This window comes from Leuciscus leuciscus (genome assembly GCF_965113295.1).
Source record: "Leuciscus leuciscus genome assembly, chromosome: 9".
NCBI lineage: Eukaryota > Metazoa > Chordata > Actinopteri > Cypriniformes > Leuciscidae > Leuciscus > Leuciscus leuciscus.
The window spans coordinates 27,831,822-27,854,846 of NC_138733.1; the positions used below are offsets into that span (position 1 = coordinate 27,831,822).

Here is a 23,025-nt window from a genome sequence, read left to right on the forward strand (position 1 = left end):
AGGCAGCGGTAGCGCTTCAGGAAGTGGGCGCGCTCCATAGCTGATGATTTATGGCTGGGTGTCCTGGGTGGCAGTTGGCCGGACTCCCGCTGTCAATCAAACCGGGCTCAGGAGCGACGGCCAATGGCGCGGCTTCCCCCCATCGCTCTAAAGAGGTTACAATGGCTGTCATAAAGAAAAGTAAAAGAAGGAAAGAAGGGCGCCGCCATGGAGGAGAAAAAGAGAGTCCGGACAATCTGAAGACGAGGGAAGATGGATGTGTTCTCGCTCTATTTAAGAAGAAACCCTGGAAGTCTCTCTCTCTCTCTCACTCTCACACACAAAAACATCTCACTCTCTCTTTCTTTCTCCCCGTCTCTCTAGGGGGTTTGTTTTGAAGGTTGTGGATGGCAGGATGTCAGGGTTATAATCTGCCGGGGTAACCGATGGAGAGGCTGTTCCTGTGGTTGGCCCGAGATGATAACTCGTCTTGACCAGCCACAACAATTAGAGCAGATCTCTGTCCTAACATTACAGACACACGGACCAGGAAAAATCCTGCCTGATGGATCAGGGCTGACACAGCCAACCAAAAGGACTGGAGAGGGTGTGTGTGCGTTAACCCGTTATCCGAGAGGATGACCAGGGACAAAGTCCTACCCCGACTACCTGCTGCCACCCGGAAAATCTGATTACTCCCTCGCTCTCTCTCTTTCTTCTCTATTTCTCGGTCCCGTTTCCTCTCTGTCCGTCTGTCTAACTTTCTCTTCCATGTTTCCCTCATCTGTCTCATGGTCATTTACGCAACCCATCTTGTTACGAATGTGTAATGAATTTATTTATTTAGCTGTTTTCCATAGAGTTACAACACATGAGGACTTGGGTTGTTTAAAAAAATAAATAATAAATAATACAATCAATTCTTATTATTCGATGAAAATCTCTCCTTGGCACACAATGTCCAATTCATAAACAAATGATTGTTTTTAGCTGAATTATTTCAATAAATCAATTTGTCTTTGTTAAAGTGTTTGTTCTTTGTTCGTTTTGATTTGTTCACCTCACCGACTCAACTACTCAAGAAAGTTATCAGAACATAACCAACTTTTTGGCCTGTTTTCAGACGAAGTTATATATAAGATTTCAGAAACATGGAATAATGTCATACGAGTCATTTGGACCATTTTTTTAATGGTGGTTTTGCATCCTTTTTGAAAGCTTTACTTCACATTCATGAAAGGGGGGGAATGACCTGTACATTATTTATGTCTTCTTTGTTGTTCAGGAAAGTCATAAAGGTTTTGCAACAACATGAAGGTGAAATGAAGAAACGATTCCTTTAATTTCTTGTTTTGGTCCTGGCTAACACTCTCTGCTCCTCCACCTTCCTCAGGTTTGAGTAACTCTATCTGTTTTGCTGAGCTCTATTCTTAGTTGAGGAGGTAAGTGTGTGTGTGTGTGTGTGTGTGTGTGTTAAGGTTGAGTGGCATGTATGAACTGTCTACCCCACACAGAAGTTTAGAGCGGGCTAACGTGAAACACATGATAATACAGCTTGTGTCAGCTCCAATCACACTCTCCTCACACACACACACACACACACACACACACACACACACACACACACAAACACACAGCTCTTTAGCAACATACACAACTCCCTTGATACACACAATTAAACACACACTTTCCTCTCATTCAGGTGCTTTATTAACAGCGGGAGAAACAGAGCACGAGAGAGGAACAGATTGAGAAGTCAGACAGAGAGATACAGTATGGCCCGAGAAAACTGTTTAAATCATAATAACATTAAAACAACAGTGTGCAAATTAAACCAGAAATTCGCACAGAGCCAAAGAAAGATGATCCGTGTGTGTTTGTTGGTTGTGTGTGTGTGTGTGTGTGTGTGTGTGTGTATGGTTTCTGAACTGGTTTAAACAGGTAGAGGACAAACTAGAGAAAGAAAAGATTGAACTACAGATCCGAACTATACACAATTATGCACAAAAAAATATAAAAATGTGTCTCAAAAACATTCTGGGGAATGAAATAATGTGTTATTGTAATTATAATAATGTGTAATAAAAAAAAAGCTAAATGTTTTATTTTAGGGATTATGGTTATGGCAAGAGCTTGCAGTAAATATAATTAGCTTTATACCACTGTTCAAAAGTTTAGTTATTTAAAGTTATGTTTTTGAAAGAAGTCTCTTATGCTCTCAATTTATTTAATCTAAAATACAGTAAAAACAGTAATATTGTGAAATATTATTACAATTTAAAATAACTGTTTTCAAATGTAAAATGTAATTTATTCCTGTGATGTTAAAGCTAAATTTTCAGCATCATTACTCCAGTCTTCAGTGTCACATGATCCTTCAGAAATCACTCTGATATACTGATCTGATGCTTAAGAACATTTCTTATTATTATTAATATATATAAATTTTCTTATTTTCTTATATATATATATATATTTCTGTTAATTCAGTCACAGAAGTCAATGTCCCCACCATAACACAAAAACAAGCACATACATATTTCTAAAGAAAGCTTGTAAAGTTTCCAGGCTTATGTTCTGGTTTTATGGAAAACATGCACACATGCAATGACATCACGGTCACATTAAGATACAGCTGTGCGAGTAGATAGGGTTACAAATATGTCTACCTGTAATTTAGTTTCAAAACTACTAATGAAGCTTAAAAAAGTTAGTCAGTCATTGTAGACACCATATTTAATTTGACAAATAAAATAAAAATATTGTAAGACACACAAGTACAGTCTGTTCAGCATGATCTAATGTGTGTTAAATTTCCCAACTCACGTTTCATGATTAAAATGTTCTTAAATTTCACTGAATTGAATATGACAATTTATGTAAAAATGGTTTTATGTGTGATTTACACTAAATTAGACTATATTTTTTATTCCTCACAGCTTTGCTATAACCAATAGAGTCTACTTTATAATATATAATAGTAAAACAAATGGTGAGAGAGAGAAAAAGAAAGATTTAGAGATACAACTATAGAGAGAAAGACAGAACAGGGAGCGAGACAGGGTGTGGGCGGATACAATCCAGCAAAAAGGAAGAATGTTTGAAATAAAATCGAATTTCTTCACATTAACGGCACTTTCTCCATCAGCTTTCAGATATACGAACATGACGTTGAGAGGCACGAGTCCTTTCCAGTGCGACCCTGCAGATCAAAACACGCTGTCAAGACTTCTCAAACACGTCTGTTGAAAAACTGAACAGCTTCCAGGTCACTGGTACACATCTGCTTAAATTTGAACTATTTTTGTCAATTAGTAAATTACCCCAGAAATGACAGGCGATCACGTTTTACGTTTAACCCTTACGCAAACATCAAGCGGAATGATTGACAGCTTGACAATGTGATGTAAACAATTTCCAATGAAAACGTCTGGAACGCCGCTTTAACGCTCGCTCGCTTCGGTTGGTTTGGTGTTCCCGATGAGGGGAAAATAATTATGGGAAAGAAAATCCTGAGTACAGCAGAGTTTCAGTGAAAACACTGTATGATATCAAAACAAATTTTGGATAAACATGTTGTTAGCCACTCTGTGGTCGAAGCTGAAGGCTTGGGTTTTAAACAAAGCTTAAAAACAACTAAATTTGATTTCCTCAAGTGAAGTTCGCTGATATCAGCATAGTGAAGTTTCATTGATCCACAACAAAATACACTTGGCCATGTTTCCCACATTTTTTAATGGAAACCTCATGAGTGTGTGAAGAGATGTGCGTCTCCTTATGCGTGTGTGTGAGTTTATTAAACTGTCTTTTGGAGAGCCCGCAGCAGGTCGCCATTCTTGTTTTGTGTAAAGCGAGTGAGTGAGAGACAGGAAGAGGTGGGTTCAATTTAATGAAACCCCACCTTCTCCTTCCCACAGAGCTTTTCACCAGGTACACCCCCCCCACACCCAAACACACACCCCCATTCTTACACATCTAATGAGGTCACGACCTTCAGAGACACCCCCCACCCTCTCACCTGGCATTGTGACACACACACAACCTTGTTATAAAAGTATTTGTGTACCAACTCTACAAACATTTAACCCCCGGCTTCCCCCACCCTGCTGAGAAACTCAAAGAGAAAGAGCGAGAAGCAAACATTGTCTTGTAAGCCAGCTGATTTTCATAATCTTTGTTTTTTGCTTTCTCATACTCTTTATTCACAAACACATCAACTGTAATGAAATAACAAAATATAGCATAATGAATTAATATAAAAATGTACAGTATTTATTTATTATGTACTGTATCATAAAACATACAGTATGTATTATTCAAATATATAAATATGTGACCCTGGACCACAAAACCAGTCACATGGGTCAGTTTGTTGAAATTGAGATTTATGCATCATCTGAAAGCTGAATAAATAAGCTTTTTATTGATGTATGGTTTGTTAGAATAGGACTACAACTATTAGAAAATCTGGGATCTGAGAGTGCAAAACGAAACATTGAGAAAATCGCCTTTAAAGTTCAACATTCATGTTCGCAATTGTGCTGCATTCACTCACAAAAATAAATGTTTTATATATTTACGGTAGGAAAATATCGTCATGGAACATGATTTTTACTTAATATCCTAATGATTTTTGGCATAAATGAAAAATCGATAATTTTGACCCATACAATGTATTGTTGGCTATTACCACAAATATACCAGTGCGACTTATGACCATGGATCCATGGTCACATATTTAGATTTAGATTTGTTTCTTGGATATTTAGCTGATATATTAGTGACACATTAGAGTCACCAACTGTGTTGATTTATATTAGCAGATCTCAGTTTCTCAGAAATTGCACCCATCACAAATTTTTTTTCATAATTTTGGTGGTTAATATGAGAAATATTCCACATTTGTGTCACCACATGGTGTCATGGAGTAAAACAGATGTTGATAAAATGTCTCCTCTGATGATACAATTTTTGACAGAGATAAAATTGCATAAGTCGCAAAAACGCATGTAAAAGTTTTCATTGCTTTTGTCGCTCACGTCACTCATGTTCACGCAGCAGCAGAATACGGTTGTCATTTCTGTATTTGAGTCCTTAATATGGTTAAGTTCACACACAGTCCAGTGATTTACGGGAGTGAAAACCGCATTCTATAACCGAACTCACACCTGTACATTTTCAGGACTCACACAGCCGAAATTCTTGGAAAACCTGCGCAGTGTGAAAGAAACCGGACTGGAGAGATAGTTGTCGGTCACGTCATACATTGCGAGAGGGCTGCTCTTCGCTGCACGATCATGTGTCTACCGTGTGGTGTTGGTTTTAATGCGTGGTTTTGGTAACTTACAGTGACGGAGATAAGAGCTGTGTGTCATCTGAAGGCTTTAGATCCAGGAACTGTTCTCCACAAGAGCGGCTCCTGTCAGTTTTTTGTTCTACACGCAACTCAAATGCTCCTCTCTCCACACAGATATAAAATCTGCAGTTGGTTAATGAAGATTTGACAGATGAACTCGCAGCTCGATTTGGTCACTTATCGTGTCAAAAGTTCAGTTTTATGGATGTCGCCATCTTTTATATTACTTTGGTCACTGTCTATGGTTACTGGTAAGAGAATACAGGCTTGACTCCTGTTGAACATTCATACAGACAGTATTTGAGATGCTACTGTTTATTTCGAGACTTACTACACCTATAAGTAAATGGGGTTGTCAAATCCTAAAAAATTAGTCTGAACGTAGCCTTAGTTCCACAAAAGCAAGGACGAAATTATAAGGTCTAAACTATATAGAGATAGATAGATAGATAGATAGATAGAGATAGATAGATAGAGATAGATAGATAGATAGATAGATAGATAGAGATAGAAGTCCATCTCTTTATATATAAGTCATCAGTGCAATGCGTTTTATTTTGTACACTTTTTACAAAAACTCTTTTAAAGTAATAAAAACACTCAGACACACACCTTAAAGACAACATGAAACTCAAAACATTTGCAGTAGCATCCAAAATGTAATGGGTGGGATTTAAAGGGGTAGTTCACCCCAAAATGAAAATAAGCTCATGATTTACTCACCCTGAAGCCATCCTAGGTGTATATGACATTCTTCTTTCAGACGAATACAATCGGAGTTAGCGGCCATACGCATCGATTTACGGCAAAAGAGTAACCCTTGAACTTGACACACAACGTAATGACGAACGCAGTTGGCCATCCCTGTTTGTTTGAACCGCGAGAGGCGTCAATTGCCGTCATTACGTTGTGCGTCAAGTTCAAGGGTTACTCTTTTGGCGTAAATCGATGCGTACGGCCGTCTGCCGGAAGTTTTTTAGTCAATTAAGTTTTAAATATTGATATTTTTCTTACACGACCGCATCGCTTCACTTCAGAAGACCTTTATTAACCCCCGCAGATCCGTGTCAAATACTTTAATCATGAATAGATGCGCTTTGATGGACTTCCAAAGTCTCTGATTGTGTTCGTCTGAAAGAAGAATGTCATATACACCTAGGATGGCTTCAGGGTGAGTAAATCAGGGGCTAATTTTCATTTTTGATTGAACTATCCCTTTAAGCGATTTCTAAAAAAAATGCTGTTGTATATTTGAAATCACCAAAAACAAACACGCCCCTACCTAAAAGGATCACACCCCTATCTTAATATCTCCACCCCTAAATTCACGAACATGCTATGCAACACACACCTCCCACCTAATGAGTGTATACGCCCCCTACTGCTGATTGGCTACAAGTGTGCTTTGGCTCTCGCCCCGTTTCTCAGAAATCACTTACTGCACCTTTAATTTGACTGAATGTCAGGGAGTCAAGAAATTATTGGTTAATATTACTTTTCCCCATTTATGTGGCCTGGAGAAAATGATTACACTTTGTTGAAAGATTACAGAAGCTAACATTTCCTTTTTTTATTTAGATTAATGTGTACTGCTGTTTTGTGCACAGTAAGTAAATAAAGTCTATGTTGATTTCATGTTGTCTTTAAATAGTGGCTGTGAAACTGTGCCAGTATTGTGTACTGTAGGCCGGTTGAGTCCCAATACAGGAAGCCTCTTTCTCTCTCTCACACCTTCTCTCTATCCTCCTGAGAATGAGCGGGTGAAACGGTGGAAGCGTTCTCAGTGAATACTTTAAAACATAATGCTTCATAAAAACACATGAGATGAGTTTTAGAAGTCTATCTGAATGGCTTGTGTGTGTGAGGTCAGTTTCCCTGAGACAGGGATTAAACTTCCTTTCGGGCCCTGAAAAAGAGAGGAGGAATATATATCGGAGGGGAAGAATAAGGGAAGACAAGGAGCGGATAAATATTTCTGAGAAAGACTGACAGATCGAGCGGACGGGAGCGGGAGAGTGACAGACAGAAGGGACAGAGAGAGAGAAAGAGAAGGTTCCAGCACAAAAGAGACAGACAGAAAGAGAGAGAAGTTGGAGAGCAGGATAGCGGGATGAAAAGACGGAGGAGTGTGGGGACAGGCATGCTGAGGAGGCCTAATCCCTCACCCCTATTCACACACACTCTTAATCTCCAGCCACGTACACACACACACACACACACACACACACACACACACACACACACACACACACACACACACACACACACACACAGGGCTAATCTCCTACGTCCCCTCCATCTATGTCCTTGCACTCAAAAGGTGCACAAAAGCTCCTGGACACCCCCCTCACTGCCACACACACACACACACACACACACACACACGCACTTATTTTCATTCACACAAACACAACATAAGGTCACACACACCTTTGCAGGGTCAACATACAGTGACCTGTCCTAAACAACCAGAGTGCTGCAAAACCTCAACGCAAAATGGCTTTTTGTGCATTGTGTGTGTGTGTGTGTGTGTTTGTGAGGCAGGTGGTTTTTTTATTTACTGAAGTCATCTCAACTCATAACTCAACAGCTTTCATTACTCATACACACACACACACATAACACAAGGAGTAAAGGTTTGAATTTATGATGGTGGTTCAGAGAGCTTCTGACCTCTTCAGTGACAAACCTCCCTCATAGTCCGTTATGGACCTTCTAATACAAACACACGCACGTACACTAACTACACAAACGATCCATATGTACAATTTGCACAAAAAAAATCACTTCAATGCACACATATCATCCACAATGTCACACACAGCTGTGCAAACATACAAAGTTGTCCTAGACACACATTTATATACAAAAACTCACATGTGCACACGTATTTTCAGCTGCATATAGACACAAAACAATCACACAAACAAATGCACGCAATCACACCAGCAAGCACCTCTGCACAATCAAACAAATGCTTGCAAAAATTCACCTAGACAAATACATCCAAACAATCCCACAAAAAAAGGCACTTGATCGCACAGACAAAAGTAAAACGTACACAATCACATAAACTCCTGCACCTTCCAATTTTTCGTGCAACTCTACTAACACTAACCAATCAAACGCTTCTACACAATTACAAAATCACAGAAGCAAAGACCTTCACACACACTAACAATCAAACACCTGTCGACATTTTCAGGCTCACAAAGACACACAATCAGGCTCATACAGATGTGTACAAACATTACAGCACTTGTGCTTTGAGCGTCCATTCCCTCACACACACACACACACGCACTTCATCAAAGCCTCCAGATGGGTTCGGTCTTTATCGTACCCCCGCCGGTGACATCACTCTTCCACACAGCAAAACTGATGATGAAAGCAAACAGATCTATCTTAACTCGCATTTACCAAATCAATTTTATTTTTACAGTCTCTTGCATATTGGCATATTGACGGCTTCTCACTCGGCGGGATGGAGGGGGGTGGGGGGTGCAGAGGAGAATGAGAGGGAAAGGCAGGGAGATACGCTTAATGCCATTTACCATATTTAATGTGTCCATGTCATCATTGAATATCCCCTCTGAATAATGCGCCACTTCATCATAAATTCTTTACAACTTATTTACTTAATGGAGAGAGTTATGGGCCGCTGTCAGCCAGCTAATTAAACATAGTGATACAGCACTGCCGCGCCACGCTGTCATCCGTCCCCCATCTCTCTCTCTCTCTCTCTCTCTATGTGGCTTCTCAGTTTCTTAAATACATATTATTCAAGCATGCAATAAATTACAGATAGATTAAAATTCATGAAACCCTTTTTTTTTCCTCCTTCGTTTCCTTCCATAGAGAATGAACAAGAAAGAGAGAAAGACAGCGGGAAAGAGAGAGAGAGAGTGCTTGCTCAAGAGACTGTAAATCTACCATTGGGAGACAGCTGCCTTTTCAATCATATTAAAACCTAATGTTTGCACATGTAAGATTTCTGCCATGCTGAGGAGGGAAAAAACAACTTACAAAGTGAAAAAAGTCAGAAGATTAAAATGCAAGTTTAACCATTTTTGTTTTCCAACAAGAACAGTCGCAAGAACAAATTCGAACCTTTCAACAGCGTTTAGTCAAAGTTAACCATAATTACATATGCCAACCAAACTTAAACCATAATACCACGTCCTGACAAAAACGCCTCTAAAAAAACAGCCTGGAACTGATTATTAACGTTTAAATCATCGCCATACAAACAGGACCAAAATCCGACCAGAATTAATCATAAATAAACATATCATAAAAGCTGAACACATATAATTCAAAGGGCACTAAAGTGTGTACAAGCAGCTCTGCTTAAGCAGTGCTCAAACTACTGCTTACAAACTCTGCAAGGTGTGTTTACTTTAAAGATAATATCAATATCATGAACCTCTGCTTTAATACTGAATGGTCGTTCTTCAAGAATGAGGGTTAGTTTCTTTATCAGAGCAGGACGAGTCTATTTAAATGTTCAATTAGCCTGATACTCCTCCTGCGACCTCTCCAGCCAGGCGAAATTAGCCTAAAATGACCCCGACTAAGACCACACTCGACCTCTGGCCTTGTCCTGTGACCTGGTTTCGACTGGGAGAGTAGACTGACTGATATCTGACAGACAGGGCAGTCACGAGGAGGGGCGGTCTTTAACCTGGCTAAAAAGTAGGATTTATGAGCCTCGGGCTTTAATTGAGTTTGGAAAGTCTAACTCCTCCCACTGTGATGACATCACCGAGGGAGAATTGACCACTCTAATCTATCAGTGAGGTCAGAGCACTAAACAATACTAAAGCAATACATTCAGACAATTGTCCGACCAAAACTTTACTCTGGTTAAAAATGACAACATTTTACAAATTCAATTTATTTTAATTCTAATTCCTTGCATTCAAATTTAACTTGCAATTCTGTTTTCTTCCTCAATCCAATTTCTGGAGCCGCAATTTCTCAAATCACTCCAGAATGGCACACAAGCCTGGTTTGCTGTGACGAATAAGCATGTGAAATCTTCTGTACATATTCTCAGACTTAAGTGGCATTAAAAAGACTTTCAAGGACATTTATATTATGTAATTGGCATAACATTGACCAATAGCCTGTCTAGTAATTGTGACTAATGGGATTATGGCAATGCTAACTGGGGTTAGTGTAAGATCATAGAGCTGAGTAGAGGTGCTTCACCATAAAACATGCGGGCCAGGGTTAATCACACTGCCTTGCTACTGATGACAGTAAAACCCTAAGTCATAACAGCAGCCCATGAGCCCACGTTATCTGCACGCTTCGACTCCAACCGTGTGAGGATTTTCTTATCTGAAAAAGGCTGTAATCAGACAACTGTAGAGGAACACATCTCAAATTCATTGTTTGATCCTACCTCCCATGCCCGGGTAGCATTTTCTGGGCTGTGTCTTGAAGTTCCCTCGTAAGGTCCAAGACGTTCTCCCACCTCCAGTCTTCTCCGGCTCCAGACACCCAGGTTTCCTCTGGTAACGGCCGACTCGCGGACCTCAAAGTCTGGGGGCACCGATTCGACCCCATCCCCGGCCAGGTACATTGAAGTGTGGAACGACGGGTGGAAGGGGGAGGGGGCGACTGGGGAGGCCGCATCACCTGATAGGCCAGGGGAAGGAAGGTCACTAGCAGTGGCCAATGGGAGTGGATCTGCATCAGATACTCCAAGTTCTTCCAAGTCATCAGAGGCGAAAAGAGAAAAGTCCTCTCCATCTCCTAAACGAGAAAAGACAGAAATATTTAACTTCATGAGACTTTAGCAGCTATTTAAATGTACAATGTACAATTTCTGTGGCACCAAAAAGAATGTTAGTTTAAGCGGCCTATAAAGTACTGACTAAACCAATGGAAAACGGAGAAACCATTTATTTTAGCAATTCTGTTTGGTGCCTCTAGTGGCAAACAAACTGTATTACAACTTCAACTTTGAGACCTTATGCTTATAAATCCCACTGGTTTTATCATTCCAATGTAATCATTCAAAATTAATGTATTCTTACATTTCAACAGCAGACAATAGCGTTTAAATTACATACATTTTCTTATGTTTTGAACAATTAAACAAAACAATTGATAATTATAGAAAATGAAAATATTAGACAACATTCCATAATCTATTAGTCAAATCTGAGTGATGTCAATTTATAGATGCGAGATAGGCTTACGCTTTTCTATAAACAATACGCATATTATGGGAAAAAAATAGTGGAGGTCACAGATTGTGCAGCTGTGTGAATAGTGTACAACTCAAGTTGTTAAAAAACACAACGACGTTTTGCATTAAGCGCTCCACAATCTTATAAGCATATTGTGTACCGTGGCTTGTGCTTTAACAGATGCATGTACATGTTTTTCCCATTTACATTTTGCAGTTATATACTTATCTGAAAATGTCTGAAGTTCATGCAAGTATTTCCTTTTTGCGTAAAGGCACATCCTAACAACAAGCAGACGTTGCACAAAATAAAGAGAGTACAATGTTGTGACTAAAATATTTATTTTGCAAAATATTTGTTGTTGGACATAAACTATAGGTTCAAAATAAAATAAAATAAAAAATAAAAAAAGAGCAGTAACTGCAAAGGGGTTGTAAATCCAGTTTATTTATATGCGCTATACTGTATACTGTACAGTAATTTAATTTTCTATATATAGATTGCTTTAAAGCAGCTTAACAGTAATAAACAGGAAAACAATCATTTCCACAAAATTCTTCATTTAAGAATCAGTAGTATCTGGAAGTATTTTTCCCATTTCTTTCTTGTTACATATAGATACATATTCAACACTAAGACTAATTATAAAACACCAACAGCAATATAATGCGTTTTCAGACATTACCAGTGCACTTGCTGCACTATTCAAAAGTTAAGTACTTATTTGAAAACCCATACTTTCAGACCACAACCAGCCCATGTATGCGACCTCTGCAGATACGAGTAAATATACATAGCACCATAAAAAAATATTTGACCGCTAGAGCTGTTAAACAAACACAGGGAAGGGGAAAGTGGTTTGAGTCTGTGATAACAGTTAATCCAGACTGGATAAGGTGTCTGGGGTGATAATCATCTTCACTGCCTCACCGGTTATGCCGTGTCATCCTCCTCCTGAGGCCTGCTTTAGATTGTTTGGATACAAGGGAGGGAGGGAGGGGGGGGATCTCCAGTGGGAAGAGCTGACCGATCCTTGGACTCACTGTGCAGCCCCAAACACTTTTATGCTTCCTTTTTCCCCATTCTTTCCTTCGACCCCAGTGAAGAGGATTCAGTGTGAAAACAGCGGATGCTGTAGATGTTTAGGTTAATTATGAGCTGAATACAGGGAGGATGTTGTCTGGTGACCTGTGACCTCTCGCTCAACTCGGAGAGGAAAACCAGCGCGTGGCTGATGAGGGAAGTCCTCATATTGTCTGTCCTTAAATACCATCCTTTCTGGGTCTCAAGTATATTATACTGTATACCAGAGTTTCCCAAAGCGGTTGGTGAAGAAAATGCAGGGGGTTTGTGAGTTGATGAAAAGCTAAAAATTAATAAAATGTAACATTAACATAAATAAAGGGGGCTGCACAATGAATAGAACAAAAAATGAAATGGCAACATAAGAAATGCAGAAGAATATAATCAGTTGCGCTGCATGTTTCAGAGGAAAGAGCGACACTGTGATCATTTACATATGCACAGTAAAAACTTCTGCAAGCACTGTGAGTTTAACATGCATTTTGGGAACGCAATGTACACTATGTTCACTTTAACTACATTCACATAATTTCCAACACTTTTATAGATAGAAGTTTACAGCATTTCACCATTATTCAAATATATTCACCTGTTAATAGCCATGGCCAAAAGTATTGGCAATGACATAAATTTAGCGTTTCACAAAGTTTGCTACTTCAGTAAAAAAACAATGATAACCATTTCATAAGTTTTAAAGGCTTTTATTGGCAAAACATTCACTATGTATTCAATATGCAAAGAGTCGATATTGCAGTGTTGACCCTTCTTCAAAACCTCTGCAGTTCACTCTGGTATGCTGGATATTAGCTTCACATAACCAAACCCTGACTGATGGCGATCCGTTCTTCCCTTATTAGTGCTCAGAGTTGATCACAATTCGTGGACTTCTGTTTGCCCACTCGCATTTTAAGGATTGACCACAGGTTCTCTATGGCATTGAGATCCAAGGAGTTTCCTCAGCCACAGATCCAAAATTTCAAATGTAATAATCTCTGAGCCACTTCATTATCACTCCTGCCTTGTGACATGGTTAATGCTGGGAAATTGGAACGCTAAGCAATGAGAACGGTTTGGCCCGATGGTGGAAAAACAGCTAATGATTGGACGCACACCTTCCCTCCTTTTATAGCAATCAGTCTGCTATGCAAATTCAACTTTAAGCCATTTCAAGGCTTCCCCGAAAAGTGTAACCAATGTGGCTCTGTCTCTTTAGGGAGCTTTCACACTTGGTTCGATTGCTTGGTCTGCTCATCAGTAGCGGTTCACTTGCGCAATTTAGTACGACTGCCTTCATATCAGCAGTGAACCGTACCGGAGTTCACATGAACCGAACTCCAGACCACCCTTTTTATGAGGACTCAATCCGACTCAAACCAAACTCTATCAGTCAATCTAACCCAGGTGTGCACCAAAAGTGCTAGTGTGAAAGCACCCTTAAATACCCTCACCAGCCCAACACACAATGGCGTGAGTTTGGGGCGGGACTCTCTTTATAGTCCATCCAATAGGAGACGAGCAGTGTTGGGAAACTTGTTTGAGCATAATCAATTCTTTAGCTTCAAAAACAGGTTTCTCATGTTGAAGCCCTGGTGCAGTGGTAGCACAAGTACTGTTAACATGGAGATGAGGGTTTGAGCTCTGACATAAAACCTGCTATTACTTAAAATTATTGAGACAAAACCTTTTCAGCAAATGCGTTTAAATAAGAGTTTGCTAACATAGTTCAAGCGGCGGTATCACTAACGCACTGGGACCTGAGAGGCAGCAGCTAAAAGCTAACACACGGAGCTAACATGCTCTACCTAATGTGCCGTTGCTAACACGCTTGGAGCTAACCTGCTGTGCGTAAGTCACGGAGGGGCTAACATACTGTGGCTAGCACGCTGTGGCTAACGTGTTGTGACAGGTAGTGGTGAGTGCTAATGAGGGCTGGGCCGGGGCTCCTGCACATCTTCCTGTCTCCTCACATTCCTCTCACTCAGTGGGGCTCTACGCTACACGGTGCCTTCAGAGTCACGGCCATTCTGCTCACCACGCCACATTAACGAGCATCTCCAACTCTTCTTTTCAGTTATAATTTACACTAATAATGTGATTTGAAGGAATGAAAAGATAATAAATAAAGGCTAGAGTTAAATATATTAAAGACGGTACTACTCATCTTTCTCCAGATTATCCGACCAGATTATTTATGATTGATAAATATACAATAAACACTCAAGTTACAAATTCTCCATAATAATGTACCCCTACAAAAGTCTAACAAACTTTTTCATGTTATCACGTCTACAACAAAAGCTCATTGGAACAACATCACACTTCTCATGCATATTAAACATGAAGGAAATGTTGATTAAGGAGGAGTTATTTTACACTACCGTTCAAAGGTTTAGGGTCGGTAACAATATTTTTATTTTTTGAAAGAAGTCTGTTAGTCTCTCACCAAGGCTACTGTACACTCATTTGCTCTAAATACAGTAAAAACAACAACAACAACAGTTTTCTATTTTAATATCTTGTAAAATGTAATTTATTCCTGTGATGTCAAAGCTGAATATTCAGCATGACTCCAGGCTTCAGTGTCACATGATCCTTCAGAAATGATTGAAAACGGTTGTGCTGCTCAATATTTTTGTGGAATTTTTTCAGGATTCTTTAATGAATAGAAAGTTCAAAAGAACAGCATTTCATTGAAATAAGAATCTTTAGTAACATTACAAAAGTCTTTACTGTCACTTTTGATCAATGTAATGCATCCTCCCTGAATAAAAGTATTAATTGTTAAAAAAGGGTAGTTTATTTTCGTAAAAAAGATTATAAAGACAAACATGTTTCTTCTAGATAACCTATACTAATAATTTATGCACAATAAGTCCGGGAACGAGCATTTTGAGAGTACGGTAAATGGATCAATTTTGAAATCATGTTGACTTTAATAGTCATATTTCAGTACGAGAGATGGCAGATTAGGATTAATTTTTTTCGATGTGGTTTATAGAAGGAAGAAATCTGACAGATTAAAGTTTTGCTATAATCATTACCAGTTAATCTTTCCTTCTGTTCCTATGATTAATGGCAAAGACAAGAAGTGAATGCAAAATTAAGACGCTTGGGTAACTTTTCACGCAAGTTGTCATGGTAATAATATCATCAAGGTATTAAAATAACAAATAGACAAGAGTGGTCTAGACACTGTCTAAAACGATATTTCTTCACAATGATACAAACATAGGTATCTCCAGCTTTATACAGATATTACTCCTGACTCTGAATCACAGGTGATCTGAGAGCGCTAAGTCTTTCCAGATGTCGTCTTGTGCCATTTACAATATTTGACTTTGTGGCGTTGCACACACGCACAGAGGGAAACGCATCTGCGTGCTTTAAAATGACAGCTGAGGACCTGGTTGAGGCCTGTGGATCCGCTAAGCACGAGAGGCCATAATGATCATCCGAGCCGTGCCATTTAAAATTGCCCCTGCCCACAGAGAGAGTGAAAGCTTGTTGGCCGCAGTCTTCAAACCCTGAGCTTTTAAAGGTAACTCAATCCCTCCTCTGCCATCCCTCCCTTCCTGCGGCTCCAACTGATCGGCTTCATCCTGCCTGTTAAAGAAACGAGGGGAAAAACACTACGGTGCAGGACACTCAAAAGCAGTACGGGGGATTTCTTTTGGTCTATAAACATATATATTTCGGAAAGGTAAACGTCCCTCAAGAAAAATACACCGACGTGAAGTGCAGAATGAGGTCTGTTTCTTAAAAACGGCCGTGGTTTGCGTATTAGATTGCAGATAAAGAATATGGTTTGGCATGAGTTAGAGGTGAGGTTTTTGCAGAACTTCCCTCTCGTTTTATTTGCTTGGAATTAATTGATTCGATTAGGATAAGAACATTTATCAACCACGAACGGTGCACGTGCGTAAAGCCCGTGAGAAACCCAGGATTTCCTGTAATCTTGATCTGTGGATCCTTCTAAACAAAAGTACCACACCTTCAATTGAGCAGATAACATCAGTATGGACACACACTAGCAATTATGATGTCAGTGAGATAAATGGATATTATTGTTCTGGGAAAAGTCACCTATAGAACATCCCTGATTAGAATGGGACATTCTAGAACAGAAAGAACAAGTGACACGACCTATAAATGTCTCGGCGATGATGTCACTTACACCCAACAATCACAATCTGCAAATGCGAAAGAATAGGAGCATTTCCTGTCATTTAATACAGAACATAACTCATCACTTCCTGTTCCACCCTTAAAGTGGCATTTAAAGCATTGGTGAACAAGCACGTGTATAAAGACTTTCATTGTTAATGCTTATTTTTCCCTACTATGACATACGTTTTAGAAAAAAACAAGATGGATGGAGCGATAAAAACAGATAGAAGGGACAAGAGATTGATGACATGGCAACCACTGGTTGAAGGATGTAGTTTACATACATAAACATCAGCGTAACACACTGACAAATCAATCCTCTTAAACTTTTCATTAGTGTCGCGTGTTTAATTCATACACCAGCTGTGTGAGCAGCAGGGACCATATCGAGCAATAGACTGCATACAGTGTGATATTAAACCAGATGTATTTACCAACAAAACACACACACACACACACACACACACTAGGTGCATGTGAGGTGAAAACACATCTTACATCACACTCAAGATATACGTTTTATCAGTTGCATTTCTAAGGAATCAAACCCACTGTATTGGAGTTGCAGGCACCAAGCTCTCCTCAAACCTGGATTTTTGGGGAATTTAGGAAATTTGAAAGAAAAAAAAGCATATAATTCTAATATTATCTAATATTATCTAGAACTCTAATAATATCTTATAATTCAAGTAAAAATTTTCATTTTTCAATAATTTTTTTAATAAATTTTACTTACATTTGTAGAATTTAGGAAATTTGAAAAAAAGTTATAAATCAAATTAAAAATAAGTAATATTATAAATGAATGTATTAAAAATAACGTATTTTATTATTAAATATTTATTATTTTTATTACCATTTTGGTCACACTTTAGTTTAGGGTCCAATTCTCACTATTAACTATCTATTAACTTCTAATAAACTCCTAATTACTGCTTATAAATAGTAAGGTAGTAGTTCAATTTAGGTGTTAGGATTAAGGGATGTAGAATATGGAAGAATAAGGAATGCAGGATGCAGAATAAGGCATTAATACGTGCTTTATAAGTACTAATAAACAGCCAATATCCTAGTAATATCCATGAAATAAGCAACTAGTTAATAGTGAGAATTGGCCCCTAAACTAAAGTGCTACCAATCTTTTTTTATGTTAAGGTTTAGCGCGAATAAAGCAAAATTGGTGACACTAAACTTGTGATCTCTTTTCTACAAAAGATTAGATATATTTTCATCCACTGAAGCTCAAGACGCTCTTTGGATCATTCCCAAATCACGCTGGAGAACATGACCATCAGGGTTTATAGGAGTCCATATATAGCTTTAGTGCTGCTGTCATTACAAAGGAGCATACTAAATACTAAAAATATATATAAAATTCATGTTAATATTTTAATTCAAATTTTTATTACAATTATTATGCCGATAATATCATTTGTAATTAAAAATATATATCAATATGAGAAAACATGTTTGAATCATATCTAAATTCTAAATGGAATACTAATTCCAAGTGTATTATGAAGTATAATGTATCGCTTATGACACGCAAGTCAGTTCATTACTTATAATTTTGTGAGTAAACATCAGTGGCTGTGTGTGAATGTGTGTGAATGTGTGCGAGTGTGTGTAGTGTTCACCTCTGCTCCGGGGTTCTGCTGTGCTCATACATCACGCGATTACTGTGGGCGGCACGGGACCCCGCGTCATTACCACCAGCATTAGAGATGATAGAACCAGCCATTAATCACCATGACAACACGCCCTAATGGAGAGGTGACCCAGTCAACGCCTGCGGACGCCGGGACACACGCACCTATAGGACGAAAGCGAGAGAGCGCGCGCGGCGGATCGCGCACACATGCACGCGCTCACCCTGCAGCGCTGTAGTCGGTAAATATAGAAACAAGACGTTCTTGAGGGCCGCGCTGAGATCAGAGTCTTTAAACGTCATGATTGAGAGGGCAGATTAAGACAGAAAAGATTGAAAAAAAAGGCTCAAACCTTTTCCTTGACTCTTTCTCTTTTGTTTACTCTCTCGCGATTTGCTCGCACACCTCCTTCTTCACGCTTAGCGTTTTTGACAACTCCCCCCTTTGGTTTGAAACGCCACAAAGCAACATTTCCTACTTTTGGCAACTGGAGCACAACCAAATAAACGTCTCCCACCTGCCACCGTTCACCTGAAGAGAGTGACATTCCCATTCCCTCTACCGCCTGTCCTGCGGCGGGACGGACGGAGTATCCTCCACATTCCCTCCGCTCCACTACTGACAACAAGAGGAGCCGTTTTTACCAGCTCCAGGATTTATCACTTCACTGAGAGACAGCCAGAGGGCTGAGAGAAGAGAAAGCCGGCCTGATAAGCAACAAAACAATATGATGGCTGTTACAAGCGCACTGGGCCCGTTTCCCAGCTGAAGATTATCCAGCCAAGACTACGGCTAAAATTAATTTTCTATGGTGTATCAATATCAACTTCATTGTGTTCAACACCAGACCTAATCTTCTTGTCGACATCTTTAAAAAAAATGTAAAAAAAAATTCAAGCATCTGTTTTCTATTTATAAAATGTATTCCTTAATAAAGAATTTGTATTTAATATATATTCTTTTTTTATAAAAATACAAATCTACTTTAAAAATGTATATATATATATATTTAAAATGTATTAAAATCGTATACTTTTTCATTTATTAATCTATTGATTTAATAAATGAAATCATTTGAATAATTTAATAATTATTCAAATTATCTAAATTAAAATATTTAATATTGTTACATACCAAATTCATATAGTTTAGCTCCAAATACAATTGTTTATTACATTTAATCACTTCATTATTTAAATGACTTTTTTTTTAAATATATAACATTAAAAGTAAAATGTAATATTACCTATCAAATTCGCATTTATATACAGATATTTTGTATTCAATATTTTCAAATGAATGCTTGTTGATGTAAAATTTGATTTTTTACAATTTATTCAAAAAATTTTCTTAAAATAAGTTAATGGACTTGTGATACTCACATTTAACTTATGATTACAATCCAATGCACAAACAATTCGAAGAACTATTGCCAACACATTTCCAAATATAAGTCAAACAGACATTTATGAATCCATTCAAACATAAAACTCAAACTCAGACACCACTGAGGAGGTATATAATAGCTGGCATACCTGCGATATGTATTAGCATTCAAATTAACTGGCTTAAAAGTTAGTAATGTATTTACTTGCATCCAACTTAGTGTGAACAGCCCTTAACCGTAATTCTAACCCTAACACATGCCATCAGACACTGAAAAGCCCTCACAGACAGACTTGGGTGTGTGACTAGCATGCCCACAAACAAGATATACACGAGACATTCCAGCTCAAGTCTCCCTTCTTGCTCATATGAACAAACTCCAGACTCTGTTACCAGCCTTTGTGTACGGAATTAAGACTCGGCTCTCTCGCTGGCCACTGGAGACCGGCAGGACTAAATGAGTACATTTGTCTTCTCAATGGCCTGGCTGATTGGATGTTTAAAAAGAGTGTGTGTTTGTGTATGTGTGTGTAGAGCAGATGTAAGTCTACTGCCCAGAGGGAAAGAGGAGCAGTCGGCACAATACATAATTAACCCGGACACTCAATTGAATGAGAGCGTCATTGGATCAGGGTGAGAATCCTTAAAGATTCAGACAAACATTCCCTGGAACTCAACAACCGTTCACACAATCCCTCTTCAGCATTCAATCACACACAGGTTTTCTCGCACATAAGAAAAAAGCAAAACACTTTGGAATGCGCCACATTTTTCCAGTTTGCAATGCTACGTACAGTGTGTGAATATTCCTTACGCATGGAATACCGATGACGTAATGCATTTGACTAAATGTGCAGCCTTGGGTACGGTATCCCATGATGCAATGCGCATCAGCCAGACTGCAAAAACGTAACAAGATTTATATGATTTTTACACAAAATTGGATCAACTGTTTATGATAACTGGACACCACTCTCTGAATTAAACAAAGTAGTCGGGTCATGTGCAGCTGGTTACTATTTGAAATATTTGTTGTTGTGTACAGCATATTAAAAAATGTGCATGCATTGCATAGTGGGCATTAAGTTAGTGTTTTATTCCCATTGGTTTTGTTCACAATAGCACACAAACATATTATTCTTACAGTGTAAATAAATGACATGATCAGTAAATCATGACAACATATGTTTTTACATTAACTCGTCAAAATAAGTTAAGCAAGTTTATGTTAAACAAGATTCAACTCACTTTTTAAGTCAGTTTCATATAATTTAAGTTGAAATTACTTATACAGAGAAGTTGATTGCACTTAAAATTTCAATGTTTTCTTTAGTGTATTTCTACAGTATGCAAATTGTCTTTAGACACAGAATGCACAATTTATCTTCTACATTTGCCTAAATGTGGAGTATGCAACCAGAACACTCTATTAGATACTCTATCCCACAATGCAATGCAAAAGACTTGAACTTGCATTTTCAGTGTGAACTGATTGCAACTACTTTCAAATCCAGTAGCTAGGGCCGTCCTTAGAGCTGGTGAGGGAACGTGATATTTGAAATATTTATTGTTGCATATTGCATACCATCAAACAATTAGCATGCAATATACAGTATGAACCCACCCCACCCCCATCCCCACTTCCTCTAACTCGCACTCGCCATGCTTAAATGGGACGGCCGTGAATGTATCTATTACTTGAAGATATTTACCTCCTTCGACATTATTTTATCAAATATTTCAACATTTAAAAAATAAAAAAAGTGTATTAAAAATGCTTTTTTTTTTTGTTATCTGAATGCATTTTTTTAAACATTATATAAAAAACCACTACATTTTGAAACGTTTAAATTTGCATACGGCAAACTATTTCCCATGCTTAACCAGTGTGTGCAGTTGCAGTATATGCTGTAAGCAGTGCGTCAGTATTCCATTACGAACATACCCATTCTCACACCGTGACCTGTGCGACTCGCTAAGAGCATCTTAATTAATGAGTGCATTGTTTCGGATCGTCATTGACTCTCGGCTCAGTGTGCATGATGGAACAACACTTCATTAATACACAATGCTGAGCCGACCAATTAACACTGTACAACAAGCCACACTGTGACTGCCTAAACACACAGATAAACTCTCACACACACATATGCAAACATCACCAGCCATGAGAGGCTCATTATTAATCACTGCTAATGCTAATTAATTAAAAGATCATGTGCACGTGTGTGTGTGTGCGTGTGTGTGTGTGTAAGTGCGGCAGACAGCTGCTTGTGTCCTGGGAGCTCAGAGGGACTTTAACATGTTTCTCACAAGCCTGACAAATGACCTATTAATTATCTAATGTTGTCTGACAACAAGCGCTTGGATAAAGATGTATGTTTGTGTGAGAGGCTGATAGAGTCACGGTGAGAGTGAGGGGGAGGTGTGTGTGTGTGGTTCAGGTATACCCTACATTATGGGGACAAAATGTCCCCACGAAAATGGCAATATCTGAAATCCTTGTCTTTTTTTTTTTTTGGTCCTCATGAGGAAAACAGCTTATAAATAATACAGAATGAGTTTTTTGTTGTTGTTGGAAATGTAAAAAAATGCAGAAGGTTTTCTGTGATGGGCAGGTTTAGGGGTAGGGTACAGAATATACAGTTTGTACAGTATTAAAACATTACGCCTATGAAGAGTCCCCATAAAACATGAAAACACAACGTGACACATTTTTTCAACCAGACTTTCATCAAAACACACGTAAACTTTAAAACTGCACACTGTTGACTTAAATTATTTAAAATAATTGATAATTTTGTCATTTGAAGGATGTTGGAAGGATGATGTTTAGAGAAAAGGTTTGTTCAGTCTTAGTATATTATGGTTGGCAAGATGTAGAACCAGTAAAAAAACAAAAATCTTTATACCCAATATGCATAAACCCTGTAATCAGTCTATGCAATGTTGTCCCAAAACTTAAAAATTAATCACTTGTTGTATTCTTCATTTGTAAGCCACTTTGGATAAAAGTGTTAGCTAAATTAATAAATGCAAAAAAATTTTTTTTTCTTATTACGTTTTTGTGCCTTGCTTTCCAGTAAAAACGATATAAACATCCGCAAAACAGGATATACTTATATAACATTTTCACAGACTAAATCCTGAATTAAGTTTGTTTAATAAAATTTTTCATGTTAAGCACTTTTGTATCTCAGTC

General features: G+C 38.4%; 1 protein-coding gene across 15 annotated transcripts in view; it reads right to left on the bottom strand.

Moving 5' to 3' along the window:
• mecom (MDS1 and EVI1 complex locus) overlaps nt 1-23,025 on the bottom strand; it is a 167,101-nt gene that overhangs the window by 89,847 nt on the left and 54,229 nt on the right. For all 15 annotated transcript variants that reach the window (XM_082179087.1, XM_082179089.1, XM_082179090.1 and 12 more), the window contains exon 2: nt 10,746-11,098. In XM_082179087.1, coding sequence (XP_082035213.1) covers nt 10,746-11,098 — 353 coding nt within the window. The remainder of the gene's footprint in view (nt 1-10,745; nt 11,099-23,025) is intronic.